This window comes from Melospiza georgiana, chromosome 29, assembly GCF_028018845.1.
Source record: "Melospiza georgiana isolate bMelGeo1 chromosome 29, bMelGeo1.pri, whole genome shotgun sequence".
Taxonomy (NCBI): Eukaryota; Metazoa; Chordata; class Aves; order Passeriformes; family Passerellidae; genus Melospiza; species Melospiza georgiana.
This window is the reverse complement of record NC_080458.1, coordinates 1,419,012-1,439,426: the sequence shown is the minus strand read 5'-3', so window position 1 is coordinate 1,439,426 and position 20,415 is coordinate 1,419,012. Positions and strand designations below refer to the sequence as shown.

Sequence of the window (20,415 nt, the reverse complement as noted above, 5' to 3'; positions counted from 1 at the left end):
AGCCAGGCCCAGCAGGGCTGGGTTGTCCGGGCTTGGCTTGGTGCTGTCTCCAGGCAGCTGCAGGGCTCTCCCCAGGAAGTTGCATAGTGCCCCTGTCCTCAGGCTGGGGGCAATCAGGGCGCTGAGACAAGAGGGGCACCTGAGGGGTTCCCTCGTGGGCAGCCAGTGCTGCTGGTCAGCGCTGCCTCGCAGGGAGCGGGAGCTCTGCGGCCCAGGAACTGCCGCTGGCTGTGGCACCTGTGGCACTGGGGAGCTGGCGCTGCGAGGCAATTGTCAGCTTCAGCCTGGAGCTGGGCCCAGCTGGGGGAGGCTGGGAGCAAGCAAGGAGCCCTAGGAGCCAGAGACCACGGAAGCCTCTGAGCCAGTGCCAGTTTGTAGCACACGGAGCCCTGGCTGGGAGATGCGGCAGAGGCCACTCCATGGCGGGGCCTTGCCCGGGGCTGCAGCACCCATGGCCGACCCTCTCCTCACAGTGACCTTGCAGAGGGCCCCTGGTGCCAAGCACCGAGAGGAGCTGCTCCGTGAGCATGGGCAGAAGGACAGAGCCTCTGCAGACCCGCAGCAGTCCTTGCAGGAGGCACTCTCCTTGCTGGGCAGCGATGACTGGTAAGAAAGGCCCCATTCCCTCTGTGTCCCTCTCAGTGTTAAGGTCAGTCAGAAGCGTGTCTTGCTCGTGCCTCGGAGCCCCGAGAGCCCAGAGGGCCAAAGGGCACTGGTGAAACCACTCCAGAGTAGAGAGAGGATGAAGATTGGAGAGCAGCCTTTTCTTGGCCTTGCTCTGCAGCAGCCCTGTGCTGTTTCCTTGCTTTGCCTGCTGCTCCATGGAGCTGCAAAGGAAACCTTGAGGGAAGAGAGAAAACTCTGGAAGGACATGATTTGGTGGCTGGAAGGAGATGATTTGCTGGCTGAAGGCAAATCAGGCAGAAGGCAAATCAGGCAGAAGCAGGATGGCAGAAGTTTTGAGTGTAGAGATTTAGGTGCCTTGGGCCACTGGCCCAGTGGGACTCAGTAAGATTCTCTCTGCTCCCACTGCTGACAGCAATGGCAGGTAACAGGGTCTCCCCATGACCTCCTGCATGGCAGTCCCAGAAGCAGCTCCAGGGAGCTCCTTTTTCTGAGAAATGGACTGAGTTGTGCTTTCAAGTCCCTCAGCCTGCCATTACTCCTGAAGGGCTCATGGCAGAAGAGAAGGAAGAAGAAAGAAAATCCTCTAGGTATCTTGCACTTTTGGAATTCAACTTCTTCCTACTCACTGCTTCATATGGACCTGAGATGTTTTGTCAATACTCACCATGTGTTCCAAAATTATACACAGGCAGAAGGAGGCCCAGAGGTGATAACCCTACAAATGTTAGCTGATACTGGTTTTCTTTTTGACGGCTTTTTGGTCACTCTCTGCTGGATGCTTCATTCACACAGGGGCAAGGAATCCATTCCCACTGGGATAAGCCTGAAAAATCTGCCACGATGCATCTCCTTGTGCAGTCACCTTTGCTTTGCCCTTTCTCTTCTGCTTTCTCTTCCCCATTTCTCTTTGGTGTCTTGTGAGGTGCAGAGAGCTTCTGCAGGTGTGGGGGGTCCGGATGACACTCAGGGTGCCTGTGGGATCGGTCACCAGCCCTGGGCTGCAGCCCTGATGCCTCACAGACCTCCCTGTAGCTGAGGGCCTGCACAAAGCAAGTGCTCAGAGACAGAGTTGTTTGCACCTTTTAAATATCCTGTTGCTGTAGTCGGGGTTGTTTTAGGTAGGGGTTTTTGGGAAAAGCCAGAGTTTCAACAGCTGTTTCCCAGGGGTGGAATCTCCTAGGACATCCTGCTGCTTTTTTGGTGAATGTGTGATGTGGAGTGGAGGGGTGACAGAGAGGCCGAGATCATAGAGTGGAAACTCAGCTCCAGAGTGGCAGTGCAGACTCTCCCTGCTGAATGCCTGCTGGGGCTGACAAAGAAGGAAAATGCCCCAATAACAGCCTGGTGGCACTGTGTCTCAGGGACAGGTACATGGAGGTGACAACAAACAGCAGCATGGCCCGGTCTCACAGCTTCTTGGAAGCAGTGACAGAGGGGCCTCATGTGCCAGAGATTTCAGAAAGGCTGTCCTCTTAAATGGCCAGTCTGAAACCCCTCTCTTTGCCTCTTGGATTTGTATATGCTTTTGACAGCCACAACATCCTGGGGCAACGCGTTCCCCGATTTCATTAAGCACTCCTTGAAAAGCACCTCCCATTGTTCAACTGAGCTGCCAGCCTGGTCATTTCAGAGGGTGCTGCCTTGGTAGAGAGAAAAATCAATCTTCTGCCTTTCAGGGAGCTGAAGGAGAAGGGACTCTTCACCATCCAACACCTGGCTGGGTCCCATTCAGAGGTCCTGCTTTGTCGACTTCGTGAGGTTTGCTTGGCAGTTACCAGCGAGGTGAGAACATTGTTCTGAATTGCCCCCATACTTCATACACGGTGTGTAGAGTAGGTATGTGCTTGCTCATCTCCTTGTGCATGCTCAAGGTCTGCCTTCATTTCTGGTTTTAGACCTGATATTTCTAATGTCTATCAGCTATCTGTAGGATCTGTGGGTACATGCAGCTGTATTTACTGGCAGGTGGGGTATCTGACACTCATCTTTGAGTGTGGTGCCTTTATAATGCAATGTGCAAATGCAGAAACTGAGACACTGATGATGTTATTTGCCAGAGTCCCAGTGTCTGCCCAAGTTGTAATTCAACACTGTAAATTATTCTGTAGACCTGAACCTGTGTTTTCTGTTTCCTGGCTGAGTGCTTCAACTGCTGGTATTGCTTTTTTGAACAGGAGCACCTGACTCTTTTATCTTTATGACTTGTGCATTTATGATTTGAAAGCAGCTCTTAATTTAATTTTCTAGTAAAAGGGCCTATAATCAAAGCTTTGGACATTTTAGAAGTGTTAAGCACCCAATGAAATTCTTATTTTAGGCCTGCAGTAAGCAGGTCTGAGGCCAGAAATTGGTGCCAGAGTTAGTGCCTTTCTGTGCTTGTGCTCTCCTGCTCTTCTTGTATTTTTATGTTCCTCTGGACACAGTGGGATGTGCTGTCATTTCCTGGGACTTCTGTTGAAGGCAACTGGTTTTCTTTTCAAGGTGATTCCTATGTTTCCCCTCATGACTTCCCCAGGTGACCAACCTCCGGTCCAAGGTGTCCTACTCTGCCATTGTCACTCTGGGAGAGCTCTTTCTGACCTTGAAGAAGGATATGGATGCTGAGGTGGATGAGGTTGCTCGGATCCTTCTCCAGATGGTGCCCAACTCTCCAGAGTTTGTTCAGAAAGCAGCCAGTCAGGCCCTGGGGATCATGGTGGAGCATGTGACTCCTGCACGAGCAATGACTGCTCTCATGGACGTGGGAGTCAAGTAGGTTCTTTTCTTTTAGTGATATTCTTCACCTTTGTGTGTGTGGGAGGGAGAAGGGGTGAGACAGAGAATGGGAATGCTGGGAGGGAAGGGTCCTGTATCCTGTATCCTCTGTGAACTCAGTGACTTGATTCTCCAACCAACCTCACTTCTTTCCTCTTGTCACCTATTTCTGCCCTCCTGCAGCCCATTAGTTCTCAGAATCACAGAAGTGTAGAATATGGGGAGTTGGAAGGCCCATCAGGACCATCGAGTCCAGCTCCTGGCCTTGCCCAGAACAGCCCAAGGGTCACACCAAGTGCCTGAGATTGTTGTCCAAATGCTCCTTCAACCCTGTCAGGCTTGGTGCTGTGACCACTGCCCTGGGGAGCCTGTTCCAGTGCCCAACCACCCTCTGGGTGAAAAACCCTTTTTCCTGATATCCAAACTAAAGCTCCTCTGACTCAGCTTCCTGCTGCTTCCTGGAGTTCTCCCAGTCTGTCAGAGTTTCCTAGATGTGATGATCAGTGGGGAAGGGAAAGTGCCTGCAAAGGCCAAGTATAGAGCCTTGTGCTTTTGTGGGAAGAGGGACAATTGCAATTGCAGCTGTGAGCAGTGTTTGGTATTTCACAGTGCTAACCAAAGAGGCCCTGGGAAAACAATATCTCCTCATGATGCCATTAACTTGAGAAATGAGGAGGGTCCTTGCTGGGGCTTGGAGCACATGAGGGACAATCTGCTGGGTGTGGCACAGCCTGCACAGCAGGTGCAGCCCCTGCCAAAGGAATCTTGCATGACTGTCCTGGCCTTAGAGCTCTACTTTCTATTCAAACTGATGTTTCATGTTAGCCTTGAGATGATGAATCACTTCACAGGCACCTTCACAGGCTGACTGCCATGCGACAGTTGGAGCAAATGCTGCCTTAAATGTTGGTGCTGGGCCTGATAGCTCCCAAGAGACACTCTCTAGAACAGGACAGCCTGGCTAAACTGCCTGGCACCCTTTCCTCAGCTTTGCAATAGGGTAAAACATTCAGATGGATCCATTGCCAAGCCCCACAGAAGAAACAAGCTGCATTGCTGGATATTCTGCAGCTTGATGGCCCACAATATGTTTTCCCTGCATTTGTTGTTTTCCAAAGGTCTGCAGATTTTGGGATAAATGGGTGGAAAGAGCCTCAATCCTGCTGCAGTTCTGTTTACCTGGTACCTTCTGATGGGTCAGCATCAATTGTCTCTAATTTCTAAATTATTCATATGTCATCTATTTCTTTAATCTTTCTCAGAGTAAATACCATGAAAGAAATTGAGTATCAGACAGTGCAGGGAGACAGAATTCCTCCCTCTTCCATGCAGGCAGGGCTTCTGTACAGTGCTAACTTTGTGTTTAGCTGAGGACAGAACCTTCTGCAGGTGTCTCAAGGTGCAGGGAGAGCCCAGTCTCCTTCCCCCAGCAAGGGCAGGGAGCAGGCTCTGGCCAAGGCCGGCGCTGCTGCTGCTCCTTGTCCCTGTGCCCAGAGTTTGCTCTCTCCTCCCCAGCAGCCGCCACGCCCCAGTGCGCGAGTGTGCGGCCCAACTCCTCCTGTCCCTGATGGAAAGAATTGGAGTCACCCAGCTCGCAGGCACACCCAGGGCTGAGAGGCTGCCACACGTGGCAGGGAAGCTTGCTCAGGACTGTCACAAGGACACAAGGTAATGATCTTCATTTCACCTCCCAAAACAGGAAAACCATTTTGTGTCTGGCTGTAAAGGTGAAACCACACAAGAATGGAAACTAAAGGGAATATGAAGTGACCTCACAGTATGAATAAGGGTCATAGAATCATGGAATATGCTGAGTTGGAAGGGACCCATCAGAGTCATCGAATCCATCTCCTGGCCATGTGCAGTGACCCCAAGAGTCACTCCATGTGCTTGAGAGCATTGTCCAAACTCTTCTTGAGATCTGTCAGCCTTGGCACTGTGACCACTGCTTGGTCTGGATTGCCTGGGCAAATGGCTGTACTGGGTAATCTGAGGTTGGCCAGCAAAAAGGAGCATTGCCAACTTTTTCCTGTAGCTTGAAGGATTCTTTACTGAGATCAAAAGAGCTCAGATCAGCCAGTCCAACAGTTTTGATTTGCCTTAGGTGCACAACACAAAGCCAAAGTGTTGGCTAATGTTCATCACTGAAGGATCCCAAACATGCATTTCTCATTAACTTCAGACTATCCTAGAAATATTTCAGAGGTCTTTAGCCAACATATTCAGTCTTTTTTAACCTGTTCTGTAGATTTCTAGAATGCTGTTATCTATGGCTCAGTGAGCTCCACATTTCTTCTTGAAGAAAACTGTGGTTTCCTACTGGCAAAATCAACCCAAACCACCAAAATACCCTTCCTTGATGATGAAATTGCCATTAATAACTGCCAAGAACACCAGATCAACTAGCTGCCTCTGTGCATACACATAGTATAGAATAATCAAGAGGATGCATGAGGTGTTCTGTCCTGGCTTCCCTGCCAGTTAAAGAAAGGCAAATTATTGTGCAATGGCAGCAAGACACTGCCAATAGGCTCTGACAACAAAGCAGATGTGTTTTGCTTGCTCCCTGGGATCCTTTGATGCCACAGAAGCACACCCTCAGTTTCAGAGTGAAATGATATTTTTCTGTTGCCCCACATTCTCCTCTTGCCTCTTGTGTTCAGCTCTGTACCTCACTGTGCAGTGTCAAGTGAGGTAAATCTCCCTCTTTGCTGAGTAGGTAATGCCTTCTCGTGCAGGGATTGCACCTGATGTGTTTAAGGCATCAGCCTCTTCTGTTGACACTCTTCCTGTGTTTGTTGACTTTGTTTTGTTTCTTTCCTGCCTTTCTTCCTTCCTTCCTTAGGCATTATGGACAGGAGATGGTGAAGATGTTGCTCAGTCATCAACAATTTAAAATGCTTTTGGAACAATCTCTTTCCCCTCGTGACCTGGAAGATATTCTGACAAGAATTAAGAAGAAAGTAAGTACTAGGCAGGAGAAATGTCTCCTTTGTGCAAGTATTGCCACTGCTAATATGAGATCAAACATACCCAATCTGTCTTTAGCTCATTCCTCTTCTGCTGAATCATTTTGCTCCTGGGAATGAGCTGTTAATCCTCAGCCTTTTCATCTGCAGACCACAGAGGAACTGATATTATTAGGGAAAAGGTGGGGTTTTGAATATTTTCAATATTGGTCACAAAGAGGAAAGGGAAAGAGGATAAAATGGGTTTACATTTAAGCATAGGCCCCCACCATGCTCTCCCTACTCTGCTCCCTGTAAAGCAATTAAGTGAGAATTGTGCTTCTGAAGATAACAGAGTCTTTGCAAAGGACACTGGAAGTAGTAGTGCCAAGAAAATTTCCAGATTTACAAAAGATGTCCAGGTCAATCCTAGTTACTACAATGACTGTCTGTCTTTTGTGAATACTACCCTGCTGTAAAGCCCTGTGGAGCTGGAAGAAGCTTGGTGAATTCAGCAGCATCCACTGGAAAATCCTTTGTTTGTTTGGGGAGAGGATTTTATTTTTTTTAATCGACATTACAGAAGGGAGCCTGCCTTTGTGTAGGCACAGGGAGAGTGAGTGTTGAACCAAATTGACTTCCAACACAATGGGCCAACCCCCAGAGAGTCCAGTGATTTCTGCTGCTTCCTTCACGAACACTCGTTGCCTGCCAGTTTGCATTCCTCCCACTTATGCTCAAGACTGCGGAATTTGGGATTTTAGATTGCTGCTCAGACTGGTAACACCCATAACCTGCCTTGGGCTATTGAAAACAAAGAGTTGGCATCACTGAATCTCTGGTCTGTTTCCATCTGTAAGTTAGGAAATGTTTCCCTAAGCCTTGGTAGCAGTGATCCTGGTTCTAACTTGTGTTTTCAACAGGGAATTTCCTGGTTTATATTCTAAAGATTGATGGGGTTTCTCTATGTCTTTGTAGGGGATGGAAAACCAGAAGGCTGAAGGCCCATCTTTCAAGGAGCTGGTGAAGGAGAGGAACAATGGCTCAAAGGAGCCCCAGGCCACATTGTCTTCTAACAAACGGTATTGAGCACTTTTGTCAGATGTGACAAAGCACATGACAAGCTTTACATGTCTCTTGCTCAGGAAAATCTTTCTGGCAGAGATGACCAATGCCACAGATTGTTTCCTTTCCCTACAAACGCTCTAGGATAAAAAATGTCTACTTCTGCATTGTGCTGACCACAACTTCTCGGGAAGGGTTTCCACAAAAATGGAGAGACAAAAAGACACCCATTGGTTGCAGCTCAGACGATCCAGTGCAGTGGAAGGGCAGTGTTGTGGAGGTTGTGAGAGGGTCAAGTCTCTGCTGCCTGACTTGGGACAAGTAAATTCAACCAGGGCTTTTTTTTCATCTGAGTGGAGTCCTTTCAGATGGGTGTTGTGATGAGAAATCTCAGTCTGGAAGCAAGATGCCATTCCACAAAGATGCATGTGCTTTGGCCTGGCTGAATCATGTTTTCTTACCCTCAAACAGTACCAAGTTTGAGTAGCAAGGAGCAAGGCAATTCCTGAACAACTTCAGTCAACAGGTGTCTGAATGTGGACTTTTTGTCTTGATATTCCTGTCCTTCATGTAATTTGCTTGATGGACAGCATGTTTGGTTTATTTCCCCCTGTGCTGCAACCAGCATTTAAGACAGGAATTGCTCCTTGCTGTCTCTTCATGGCAGCTGCAGAGCTGCTTATATCTGTTCTCCTCTGATAGCAGAGGGGATTTATTTAGCTCTGTCCTGCTCAGCAGTGGCAGGAAAGTGACCACATGCCTCAGTAGCACAGCTAGCATGTTCCCGTGCTCATGGAAGAGACAGGTTGATCAGGGGAATTTTTCCCAGTGGGGTTGTTAAGCTGTGCATCTAGACTCTAAGGAAACAAATGAAATGTGAGAGTAGTTCTGGGATGTCTGACTTCTGTTTTTTTCTCTGTTACTTATTTTCTGAATCCTTGAAATATGGCCCTGTTCATCTGTTCAGGTGCATCTGAGCTACTTTTCCAGATTGTCATGCCTAGTTGCAGAGACACTTCTCCAGAGTGATGAGTTTCCTTATTCTAAGACACACACATCCCATATGAGGAGGCATTTAAACTTGGCAGTAGTGTCTCTCTTTCTCCACAAAGCAATGTGACCTGTGTTCCTTGGCAGCCATCTGAAGATAGATCAGATGCATCTCATCCTTGGTTTTCCTAAGTGAGCACTGGTGAGAATGTCACTGGCAGATTGTCTCCTGTAATGATTGCCATGAGGTCCACGTTGTTCTTCAGAGCCTCATGATTTTCCTGCTTGAAATCACATAATTAGGAAAGCTGCTCAAGATGTTTTGCTCACAATTAACTGAAAGTATTGTCTGTGGCTGCAGCTCTCTCCATAGACAGCAGCAGGCACAACTTTCCCAGGCATTTTCCTGGGGAAGGCTGTGAGAAGATCAGAGAAAAGAGTGAGAAATAATTCTTATCTTCACTTGCTGCACCTGTTGTTGTGAACATGTGGAATGTGTCATGGAGACTTGTTTACCAAAGGGTGATTTCTTAACTGGCCACTGATGATGGTGTTTTGGATTCAATTGACCAATCTGGTCTGTCTGTATCAGACTGTCTTTAAGGCCAAGGAGTTTCAGTATAGTATAGTATAGTATAGTATAGTATAGTATAGTAAAGTATAGTATAGTATAGTATAGTATAGTATAGTATAGTATAGTATAGTATAGTATAGTATAGTATAGTATAGTATAGTATAGTAAAGTGATTGATCAGCCTTCTGGAGTCATGGAGTCAATGCTAATTATTTCCTCCACAGGGATGCCATGCTACGATAATTATCACCACCAGGTCCTCATTTGGTTTAATTTCCCAGGGTGAAATCTCCCTCTGATGGACATCTCCTACACCGTGCACAAGCCCAGGTCACGTCACCTCCAGCTGTGGGAGAAACGGAGCTGCTCCAGAAGCTTTACCATCTCCTGGAAGCCAAGGGGTTTCAGGAAAGGATGGAAGGAGTGGAACTCCTCCGAGACCTGTGCAAAACCAGCCCCCAGCTCATCTCCACTAACATTGCCCAAGTATGTAGGGTATCTTCACTGCTCCTTTCCTTTAGTTACTTTCTTAAGCCTGTAGCAGCGAAGTTAATTCAGTGTGTCTTGGCACTCTGTCCTGGCTGTTTGGGACATACTGGTCCCTCTTACCCAGACAAATGTATTTCAGGTCCAGGCTTCAGGACAAGTTATTTCAGTCCAGCTGAATTTGTCTGGCAGGTGCCTATTGCTGCTGTTCATCAGATGATTGCAGAATTTTCTGCTGGTGTAACTGCTGCTCTCTCCTACTCCCTGCTGGGTTAAGTGAAGGGAATCCAGCCCCTGAAAGCAAGGCAGTTATTCTCTAGACCAAAAATAGGTTTGCATAGGGAAGATAAGTATCAGGCTTGGTTGGTTTAAACCCAGTTGTTTTTTTAAAAGAATACTTCTATATACTCCATCTTGTCTTACACAGGCACAGCTCTGGCTACTCATTTCCATCCTTGTTCCTATTCCTCTTGGTAAAGACAGTGCTCACCCTTCTTGGGGGGTCGTTTTTTCTCTTTGGAAAAGGAGGACAACAGCTAAGGGCTCATCTCTGCCTTCTCTTCCCAGTAGCTGCTTTTCCCCTTTTTCCAGGGAAAGGTGCCTGATAATGTGGCTCTCAAGGGACTGAACCTGCTCTAATGAGCGCTGAACAGCACAATACATTTCAGAAGTCTACCTGTTACTTAGAGAAATGCTCTGGATCCTGGAAGAGTTGATCAGAGCCCTGCACTTTTCCAGACACTGGCTCTGAGACGAACAAAAGAAAACTTAGATCTCCTCCAGCCATGGCAAAATCATAACTGCCCTCAGTACTTGAGGCAACTGTATAGAAAACCAGGCATTGTAAACATCTGCTTGCATTGAAAGCAAAGGTACTCTTTAGCATTAATAAACGGAATGGATTTAATGATTTATAGATGGAGAGAAATACCATAGGAACTATTTTGTCCCCAGCCAAACCTCCAGAAAACAGAAGAAAATCTTTCAACTAGCATGAGCTTTTGCCACCATTCCAGTGAGTGGCCCACAGGAAAACAGTGAAATTGTGCAAGCGAGTGCTGACGTGACAGAAAGGATCACTTTCATCTTTGACATTGCTGACTGCTACATCCACTCTTCAAACAAGGACATTTGAATCCATCTTTCACATTGCTTGTTCTCTTCACAGATTTTTGATTATTTTGTCCTGAGAATATCTGACAGCCACAAGAAAGTGAAGCAGAGGGCGCTGGACGTGCTGGCTGAAATCACAGGAGCCCTGAAAGATGCCTTGAACCCGGTGATCATTGGTTTGGTGGAAGGAATAACAAAGAACCTGAACTCAAAGGATCCCAGGATTCGTGGGGCAGCTGTGAAAGCACTGGAAGAATCCATTGCTCATTTGGGTAAGGCTGAGCCCTCTCAGGGACTCTCCTCAACTTCGTCTCTGTCTCTCCTGCACAGGAGAGCCTTGAGTGCCTTGACAGCTGCTCTTGTCTGTGGAACCCTCCAGCTGACACTCACCAGAAGCTGTGCAGGTGCAGTCCTTATGCACGATCCCCAACAGGCTGGAATAGGATCAGCATTTCCCAACAGTCTCAGGAGCCCTTGGCTCTGTGCTGCTTGTCTGAAGAGCAAGACCTGGGCTGCAGCTCTGCTACAGTTCAGAGGCAAAGGGGGTTTGGAGTTTGCTTGGGCCCCATCTGACTTCCCAAATGAACAGCCTTGCTGTTGGCATGAAGGGACACTCACCCACCAGAGCTTCTGCAGAGCAGCCACCTGCAAGGCTCTACATTAGCTCTGCATTAGCTGCCTATTTTCCACTTTTCTTCTTTGTCTTCTATTTTCAGAGGGAACTTATGATTCACCAAGTTCATTTCTTTAGAACAAACAGGTATAAACCCAGCTGTCAATGATGCCTTTTTCCACATGTTGTTTTGCATGGAACAAGATGGCCACAGCAATTAACTACATAGGCAAGGGCTGTCTAAATTCCTTTGCCACACAGATTTATGTCAGCTCTGAAAATGCTGCACTGGGGAAATATGCCTGAAAAAAGGAGTGTTGAAGAGGCAGGTCTTCAAGAGGAGTTTCTACTTTCTCCTCCCCAGCTGCTCTGTGAGCTCAGGAACTGCCTGACTCAGTGCCTTTCTGTGTCCCAAGTATGGGGCTCTTCCTTTTTGCTCTGGAATGCAGAACCTTTTCACTGCTTCCATGTGACTGAACTCTTGAGGTCCCTGATGTGAAATGTTTTAACACAGCTCCTGCTACAGCAGAAATGTTTGGATTTACAAATGTGAAAGGAGAGCTTTGCTTTTGGAATTTAAAACCCTGCCAAGCAGGCTGGAAGGAAAGAAGAAAAGGATTCAAATATGTGCACAAATGTACTTGATTTTATAAAATGGGGTTGGCCCGGCCCTTTCCCTCCCCACTGTCCTTTCTCCTATGACCTGAGAAAAGTGAGCAGAAATGTGTGTTTTCCTTGTAGATAAAGTGTCACTGCTGAAAGAGTTCAGCTACCAATGGAATCACCTGAGTGGCCAAGCTCTGCTAGATGCCACCGAGTGTATCACAGGTATGCCCTCCCCTTCTGAGCCAAGAGCTCTTCCCAGGGAGCATTTACAGGGAATGCCTGTGAGCAGACAGCAGAGCAGCTCCTCCGAATCAGGAGGTGCTGAGCTTGTCCCTGCTGCCCTATAGCCAAGGCAGGTGGGTTTGGCAGGTTTCCCCTGGCTGCTGCAGAGCTGGGCAGCATCTGAGATGGGGGCAGCGCTCGGCCTGGGGCTGAGCTCTCACTGGGGCATCTCAGAACCACCTCCAGCAAAGGGAGGGGCTAAAATACCCCAGCTGGCTCCTCTCTGGGGAGCTCGGGGACATCTGTGATCTTTGAGGGGAAATGGTGGCCAATGCTGTTTCAGGACATCAGTTTGTTTTGTCCTCACAGAATTCTTGCTTTTCTCTTGGAAAGTTTTGAGGCTGAACCGTGCAGAGCCTGGGGGTCACAGCTTAGGCCAAAACTCAACAGAGGTGTCAGAGGCACGGGTTTAGTGCAAGGAAGCCTCTGGGGGCACAGGGACAGAAGCAGAGTGCTGAGGCTCCCTGCCTGTGCTGTCACAGTGGCATTGGACTGAGCCTTTCAGGGTGTGCAAACAGTGTCTGCCTGTGTCAGCACTGTCCACAATGCTACAAATGCAGCTGATAATTGATTCCTCAGAGGAGCTTGCTGTGTCAGCAAGAGCCAAGGAATGGAAAAAGGATAATCTCAATATATAGTAGAGAAGACAATTGATAGCCTTGCTTTAACTGGGGCTAAATCCACTTCTAACTATGCCAACGTCTTTGAATGCAAGGTTTAATACACTTTGTGTCTTCATTAGGAATCTCAAAAGGGCATGTTCAGAGATTGGGAATGTCAAAGGCCCTTAAAGAGCATTTGAATAAAGTAGATCTCCAGCAATAGGGAATTTAGTTTAACAGTTCTTTTGATCTCTTTTTCAAATAAAGGAATTAACCATAAATTAGGACTACTTTAGGAAAAGCAGATGTTCTCTCTGAGATTTAATAGGAACAGACAGCTGTTCCTCACATTCAATAGTCACTGATGTCTTTAATTGCATTTAAACTCAAATGAATTCCCATTTTAAAATGGGTACCATAACCCTTTCCTGCTTAGCAGAATTGGTATTGGGTACTTGCAGGTGCTGTTTCAATGTTGATGAGTGCTGGTGGATTACAGCATAGAGAAAATGAAGTCTCTTCCACCACAGAATATTAAATGGCTGCTAGACAACATTTTGTCTGATCAGAAAATAAGAATGGTCTCCAGAGCATTTCAAGTTTTGATCTCTCAGCCAAATCTGCTATGCAAGAAGCCTGTTGGTAGTAAATATTCATCTGTGTTTGATATAGTTCAGTTCAGAAAATGAGCAGAGAGATTTCAGAGACAATGTGAGAAAACACTTGTGTTTTGGTTACATTTCAGTCCCCTGTGTAGCATTTTTCTTTCTCTATTCCCCTATTTCAGTGGACATTATAAGAAAAAATGCCATTACCATTAGGAGGGGAAGTGGCATTAAAATGTGGAGATGCTTAAATGCCACAGCAATGGGGTCTGGTTAATTCTCTAAGACACCCTGAGGTTTGAAACAGCTCTTTGTTGGAAGCCCTAAAAGCACTGCCAAAGACACCAGCTGGTCACTGATGTTTCTCATCCAACTGTCAGGCAGCAGCCATCTCTGGTGGGCTGGAGTTTTGAGGTGTGTTCTAATCCTGCCCTTTGCTGTGTGCCACTGAGCCAAGGGAAGGGCCAGATTAGACATTTGGCACTTGACATCAAAGTTACAAAAATGGAATCATCCCTTTTATTAGAAATCTCTCCATTTCCTCTCTACGGTGCATTTCCAAATCTTCAGTGTGGGTTTAGACAACTTCTTAATGGAAATCAAAGGCAATTGGACATTTCATTCATTGTTCAATGCAGAAAGAGATTGTGAAATAATTTATTAAAGGTAAGAAGTGTGCAACAGGCACAAGGCTGTGGTTGGAGCAATTAGTCCTGAGGGGTTGGTGGTTCTGTTCCCAGGATGATCAGCTGCTTTGCCCGTTTCTGGATCAAGGGGCTGTGGGTGCTATTTTGCTGATCTTGGCCAGAGAGGCTGGCAAGAAGCAAAAGCAGAGGTAGATCCTTGTTTGCAGTGAGGCTGGTGGGTAAGGAGCTGTGTCTCTGTCCCGGCAGTGCTTGTGCAGTGGGTTCATGCCAGGAGCCCTGAAGTTGTCCAGCGCGACGCCCTGCCCGTGCTCTGGTCCTTCCTGGGGAACAAGGCGCTGCCTGTGCGGAGCGCCAACGTCCGCACCATGGCCACCAAGCTCGCCTCTGCCCTCTACAAGGTGATGGGCATCCAGCTGAAGAAATGTGCTGCCAGCAAGCCTCCACATTTACGGGAAAACCTCTCCAAAATGTTGGGCTGGTGAAGGCGAGATGTTCACCAGAAGGCTGAGGAAGCGCTGAGTTGGACACCTCTGGATTTTCCTTTTGAGCTGTACCAAAAATGACTAAATCCTAAGGAAGGGTGTGCATCTCCTCCCACTCTCTCCATTGCCCTTCCTAGTCATGGCATCGGGGGCCTGAAGCAACTCCAGATGGAGGACAAGGTGAAGGCAATCATGGCTCAGCCTCACACAGAGGTGAGGGGGAAGCTGGGCCAATCTCTGCTGGGAGGAAGGGTCTTGTGGCAGCCCAGAGAGGCTGTGCACATTGCCAGGGAACAGCTGTACCCTGCATGTGCCCCTGCAATGAGCTGTGCTGCTGCCAGTGCCCCTGGAGCTGTAGGGCTGCTGAGCTATGGGGCAGGCAGAGGAGCAGGAGGGTGCATGTGCAGCTGAGCCATTCCTGGAGAGCACAGGGCTCTGGGCTCCCTGCTGTCCCAGGGTAGCCCAGAGGCCAGGCTGTGCCTGTGCTAGCTCTGGGCAAGTGGCTCAGGGTTGTGCCCTGGCCTGCCTCAAGTGTCTGCCAGCAGGACCATGTTTCCCTGTGCAGCTGTATAGACATTTCCAGGAAATGTGTCCCATGAAATATGGAGCTTCAGATGCTTTAGGTTTGTAAGGTGGCCTCTGTTAAACTTTGTGTCTCCATTTTGCAGATCTGACTGGTTACAGTCTTACCAAGAAGTTTTCTCAGGACACTTCAGATGTTCTCTCACCCACAAAGTCCTCGCCTCCCATCCAGAAGAGCTCTCTGTCCTCCAAGCTCAGGAAGAAGCTGCCACCTGTATGAATAGTGTTTGAAGAATAGGATTGATGCATTACGCTTCATAGTAACAGCTGTACATATGTTCTTATCTTTAGATGTAGTTATGAATTAATGTGTTTTGATTTTATCTTTAAAATTTGATGACATATTTCTAATTGTATATATATTTTAAGATGAAAAAAAAATTTAAATAAATAAATGAAATTTAAATAAACCAAGAGAAGAATGTGAGACCAGGACCTGCTAGCCTAGAGATTATGGGAGTAGAGCTCACTCGATGTGCCAGTGTCTCACCACATCCTTTCCTCATTGGGCCTCTTCTCTTCCTCTTTGGCCATGGTTTCTTTGTGTCATTTGTGCTGCTCTTTGTTACTTGGCATTACAAAACGGGGTCACCTGTTGACCTGTTTGGGGGACAATGGATCCAAAAGATCCTGTATAGTCAAAGGTTTTTGTCTTGGTTTGGAAAGACAGGGGGCTGCTAAGGAAGGCAGGAGCCTCCCCTGAAATGGAGAATGTAAACCCTCCCCACCCCTCCAAATTGCTATAAATTTTAAATTAAGGGGCTCTCAGGCAAAAATATGGGAGCAGGAAATAACAGTTCTTTAATAGGTAAGGAAAAAAAAAAAAGGGTAAAATAAACTATGCATTACACTACAACAACACTGACAGAGTCAGAACTCAACCTGACACCCTGTGGGGTGTTGGTGGCAATCCAATTGGAAATGTGACTGCAGCCCTCCTGAAGTGTCAGGTGTGGTTCTGTTGGAGCAAGGGGGATCTGTAGAGAAGGATGTATTCTTCCTCTGAAGATCCAGTAGAAGAAGAGAGAGCTGCTGTTCCTCTGGGGAATCCCGTGGAGAAAGCCATGCTGGTGTCTTAAAAACCTCTGGATTATATCTGGGTAGCAATGCTTAGCTCCTCCCTCTGGGCAGAACATCTCACAATGGGATGTTATAGTTCTTATCAGTCATGCAGTGACATTCAATAGCCTGTTATCAGCAGATGTCTCCTCTCGAGGGAGGAGTGGGAGTGAGCGCTCAGAAAGAGAGATAAGGCAAACTGCCCACTTGACAAAAGACAGCTGCCATACAGATGGTAATAGAATGCATCTTGCATTGCAATCTGGAACATTATCCACCCCTTATTCTATTTCCATCTGCATCACAATGAAACCTTACACACAGTTCTCACTTAAGACTAAGTTTCCCTGTGGTACACAACGGTTTTCTCCATCTTTCTGCATTACCCACCAAGTGTAAACAGGTCCTTGAGCAAAAACAATTCCATGCATGGTTTTGTCTTTGCCTGAAGTGGGAGTAATCCAAACAGTTTTTCCTAAAATACCTTTCATGTGTACAACAGGGACTTTACCTCCACCCACTGTGTGCAGGGGTTCAGACTGGGCAGGACCAGCTCTATTTATGGACCCTCTGGTGTTGACCAACCAGGTGGCTTTTGCTAGGTTCATTTCCCAATTTCTAAAAGTTCCCCCTGCCGAGTGCCTTCAGGGTTGTTTTAAGTAGTCCATTGCATTATTCAACTTTCCTGGCAGTTGGTGCCTGATAAGGAATATGATATATCCATTCAATACCATGTTCCCTGGCCCAGGTGTTGATAAGGCCATTCTTGAAATGGGTCTCATTGTCTGACTCAGTTCTCTCAGGGGTGCCATGTCTCCACAGGATTTGCTTTTCCAGGCCCGGGATGGTGTTCCGGGCAGTGGCGTGAGGCACAGGGTAGGTCTCCACCCATCCAGTGGTGGCTTCCACCATGGTCAGCACGTAGCACTTGCCCTGGCGTGTCTTGGGCAGTGTGATGTAGTCAATCTGCCAGGTTTCCCCATACTTGTACTTGGACCACCGCCCACCATACCACAGGGGCTTTACTCACTTGCCCTGCTTGATGGCCGCACACATCTCACAGTCATGGATGACCTGAGAAATACTGTCCATGGTTAAATCCACCCCTCGGTCTTGTGCCCACTTTTAGGTGGCATCTCTGCCCTGATGGCTGAGGCATCATGGGCCCATCGAGCTAGGAATAACTCCTCCTTATGTTGCCAATCTAAGTCTCTCTTTGACACCTCCATTTTTGCTGCCTTATCTACCTGCTCATTGTTTCGGGGTTCCACATTAGCCAACTCTTGGGGACATGAGCATCCACATGGTGGACTTTCACAGGTAGCTTCTCTAACCGAGTGGCAATGTCTTTCCACTCATGAGCAGCCCAGATCGGTTTTCCCCCACACTGCCAGTTGGCCTTTTTCCACCTTTCCAGCCAGCCCCAAAGAGCATTGGCTACCACTCATGAAACAGTATAAAGACAGAGCTTTGGCCATTTTTGTGCCTCAGTAATGTCCAGGGCCAGCTGAACAGTTTTGAGTTCTGCAAGTTCACTTGATCCACCTTCTCCTTCAGTAGCTTGTCCAACCTGTTGTGTGGGGCTCCATATGGCTGCTTTCCACTTCTGGTTCATCCCTACGATGCGACAGGAACCGTCAGTGAAAAGAGCGTAGCGTGTTTCTTCTGGGGGCAGTTGGTTATAGGTAGGAGCCTTTTACGCACGTGTCACTGGTTCTTGTTCCTCTTCATCATTCAGACCAAAGTTCTCACCTTCTGGCCAGTTTGTAATTATCTCCAAACTCCCAGGGTGATTCAGTTTACCTATACGGGCACGCTGTGTGATAAGAGCAATCCATTTACTCCATGTAGCGTCAGTGGCGTGGTGGGTGGAAGGAACCTTGCCTTTGAACATCCACCCCAGCACCGGTAGTCGGGGTGCCAGGAGGAGTTGTGCTTCCATGCCAATCACCTCTGAGGCAGCCTGGACTCCTTCATAGGAAGCCAAGATTTCCTTCTCTGTGGGAGTGTAGTTGGCTTTGGACCCTCTGTATCTTCAACTCCAAAATCCCAGTGGTCGGCCTCGAGTCTCCCCAGGCACCTTCTGCCAAAGGCTCCAGGACAAGCCATGGTTCCCTGCTGCAGAGAAGAGCATATTCTTTACCTCTGGTCCTGTCCTGACCGGCCCATGGGCTACTGCATGAGCGATCTCCTGCTTGATCTGGGCTTGTTGTTGTTCAGGGCCCCAGTGGAACTCATTCTTCTTGCAGGTAACCAGGTCGAGAGGGCTCATGATCTGACTGTATTCGGGAATGTGCATCCTCCAAAAACCTATGGCACCCAGGAAAGCTTGCGTTTCCTTATTGCTAGTTGGTGGGGATGTAGCTGTGATCTTGTTGATGACCTCAGTGGGAATCTGACTCCGTCTGTCTTGGCACTTCACTCCCAGGAACTGGATTTCTTGAGCAGATCCCTTGACTTTTCTCTTCTTGATGGCTAAGCCGACTTCTAGCAGAATCCTGATGATCCTCTCTCCTTTTTCAAATACTTCCATTGCTGTGTTCCCCCACACAATGATGTCATCCATGTACTGCAGGTGTTCTGGAGCCTCACCCTTTTCCAGTGCAGCCTGGATCAGTCCAATTGCAGATGGTGGGGCTGTGCTTCCACCCCTGGGGCAATTGGTTCCAGGTGCACTGCACGCCCCTCCAGGTGAAAGCAAACTGAGGCCTGCATTCTGCTGCCAGAGGAATGGAGACAAACGCGTTAGCAATGTCAGCAGTGGAGTACCACTTTGCTGCCTTGGACTCCAGCTCGTACTGGAGTTCCAGCATGTCCGGCACAGCAGCACTCAGCAGTGGAGTCATTTCATTCAAGCCACGATAGTCCACAGTCAATCTCCATTCTCTGTCAGACTTGTGCACAGGCCGAGTGGGGCTGTTGAAGGGTGAATGAGTCTTGCTGATTACTCCTTGGCTCTCCAGCTCTTGGATCATCTTATGGATGGGCATCAGAGCATCTCGAGTGGTTCTTGTACTGTCGTCAATGCACTATGGAAGTGGCAATTGGCACCTATTGCTCTTCTTCCGTCAGGACTCCTACTGCAGATGGATTCTCAGACAGTCCAGGCAAAGTGTTTGGTTGCTGGATGCCCTCTGTCAGTACAGCTGCTATCCCAAATGCCCACTTGAGTCCTTTTGTGTCTTTGAAATACCCACTTCGGAGGAAGTCTATGCCCAAAATACATGGGGCCTCTGGGCCAGTCACAATAGGATGTTTCTTCCACTCATTCCCAGTCAGGCTCACATCAGCTTCCACCACAGTGAAATCCTGGGATCCCCCTGTCACACCAGCAATAGAAACAGACTCTGTCTCCACATGTCTCGATGGGATTAATGTGCATTGCACACCAGTATCTACCAAAGCTTTACACTCTTGTGGTTCCGATGTGCCAGGCCAACGAATCCACACAGACCAGAAAACACGGTTTTCCCTACCCTCTACCTGGCTAGAGGAAGGGCCCCTCTAAGCCTGCTTATCTTTCTTTCCCTGGGCATATGTCTTGGATGTTCCTTCAAGGGGATCGGACGTGTCATCATCATCATCATCATACCTGGCAGTTCGGCTGTGGGCAACTGGAGTTGCTTTCCTTCTGGTGGCTTCCTTCAGTTCATGCACCCCTTGTGCCAGAGCAGCAGTAGATTTTCCATCCCATCTCCTCATGTTTTCTCCACAAATATGCAGGTGGAACCACAGCTCAGCTCATGGGGTGTACCTTCTCTTGCCATCTGGGTAACATCTGTGTTGGCTACCAGAACCTCTGATCTGTACTGCTGAGATTTGGAGAAGGTCTTCTTTAATCTCCTCTCTGAACTTCTTATGATTCTCCTCTATCTTGTCCTCTAATTTCTGCAGACATGTTTCTACTGCTGCGATTCTGGCATGTGTTGGGCCATGCACAGCATCTGCATATGCTCGGAGCTTCTTTGCCATATCCAGCACAGTCTCATCCCTCTCATCCCACTTCATGATGGCTAAGGCAGAAGCATATTCGTGTGGCACAAGTCGTACAAGTTTCCGCCACATCACAGACCTGCATGGTATCAAGTCTGGGTTCCTAGTTGTTACATCATCTGAGAAGATAATCTCTGCCACTGCCATTTCTCTCAGGTGTTGGATCCCTTCTTTTATGGTCTTCCATTGGGTTTGTTGCATATAGAGATCATCTGCACACAGGTATCTTTGTGCTACATTTTCCAAGACCCGTGCCCAGAGGCTGTGTGGAGTAGTCCCCCTCATCATTCCTTGGTCGATGACAGGATCCTGTGACAGGGATCCCAAATGCCTGGCTTCAGTGCTGTCCAGAATTGCAGCCTCACCTGCAGCATCCCAGAGATGGAC

The 20,415-nt window shown here is 47.9% G+C and overlaps 1 protein-coding gene across 1 annotated transcript; it reads left to right on the top strand.

The window, feature by feature from the left end:
* Positions 1-451: 451 nt before the first annotated feature.
* On the top strand, positions 452-15,068 carry LOC131094396 (TOG array regulator of axonemal microtubules protein 2-like). The gene is made up of 13 exons (XM_058041989.1): positions 452-606; positions 2,304-2,409; positions 3,143-3,378; positions 4,897-5,049; positions 6,045-6,075; positions 7,308-7,411; positions 9,240-9,444; positions 10,613-10,829; positions 11,912-11,998; positions 12,124-12,132; positions 14,159-14,381; positions 14,532-14,607; positions 15,063-15,068. Exons 1-13 carry the CDS (start codon positions 452-454, stop codon positions 15,066-15,068), a joined length of 1,608 nt encoding a protein of 535 aa, XP_057897972.1.
* Positions 15,069-20,415: the final 5,347 nt, after the last annotated feature.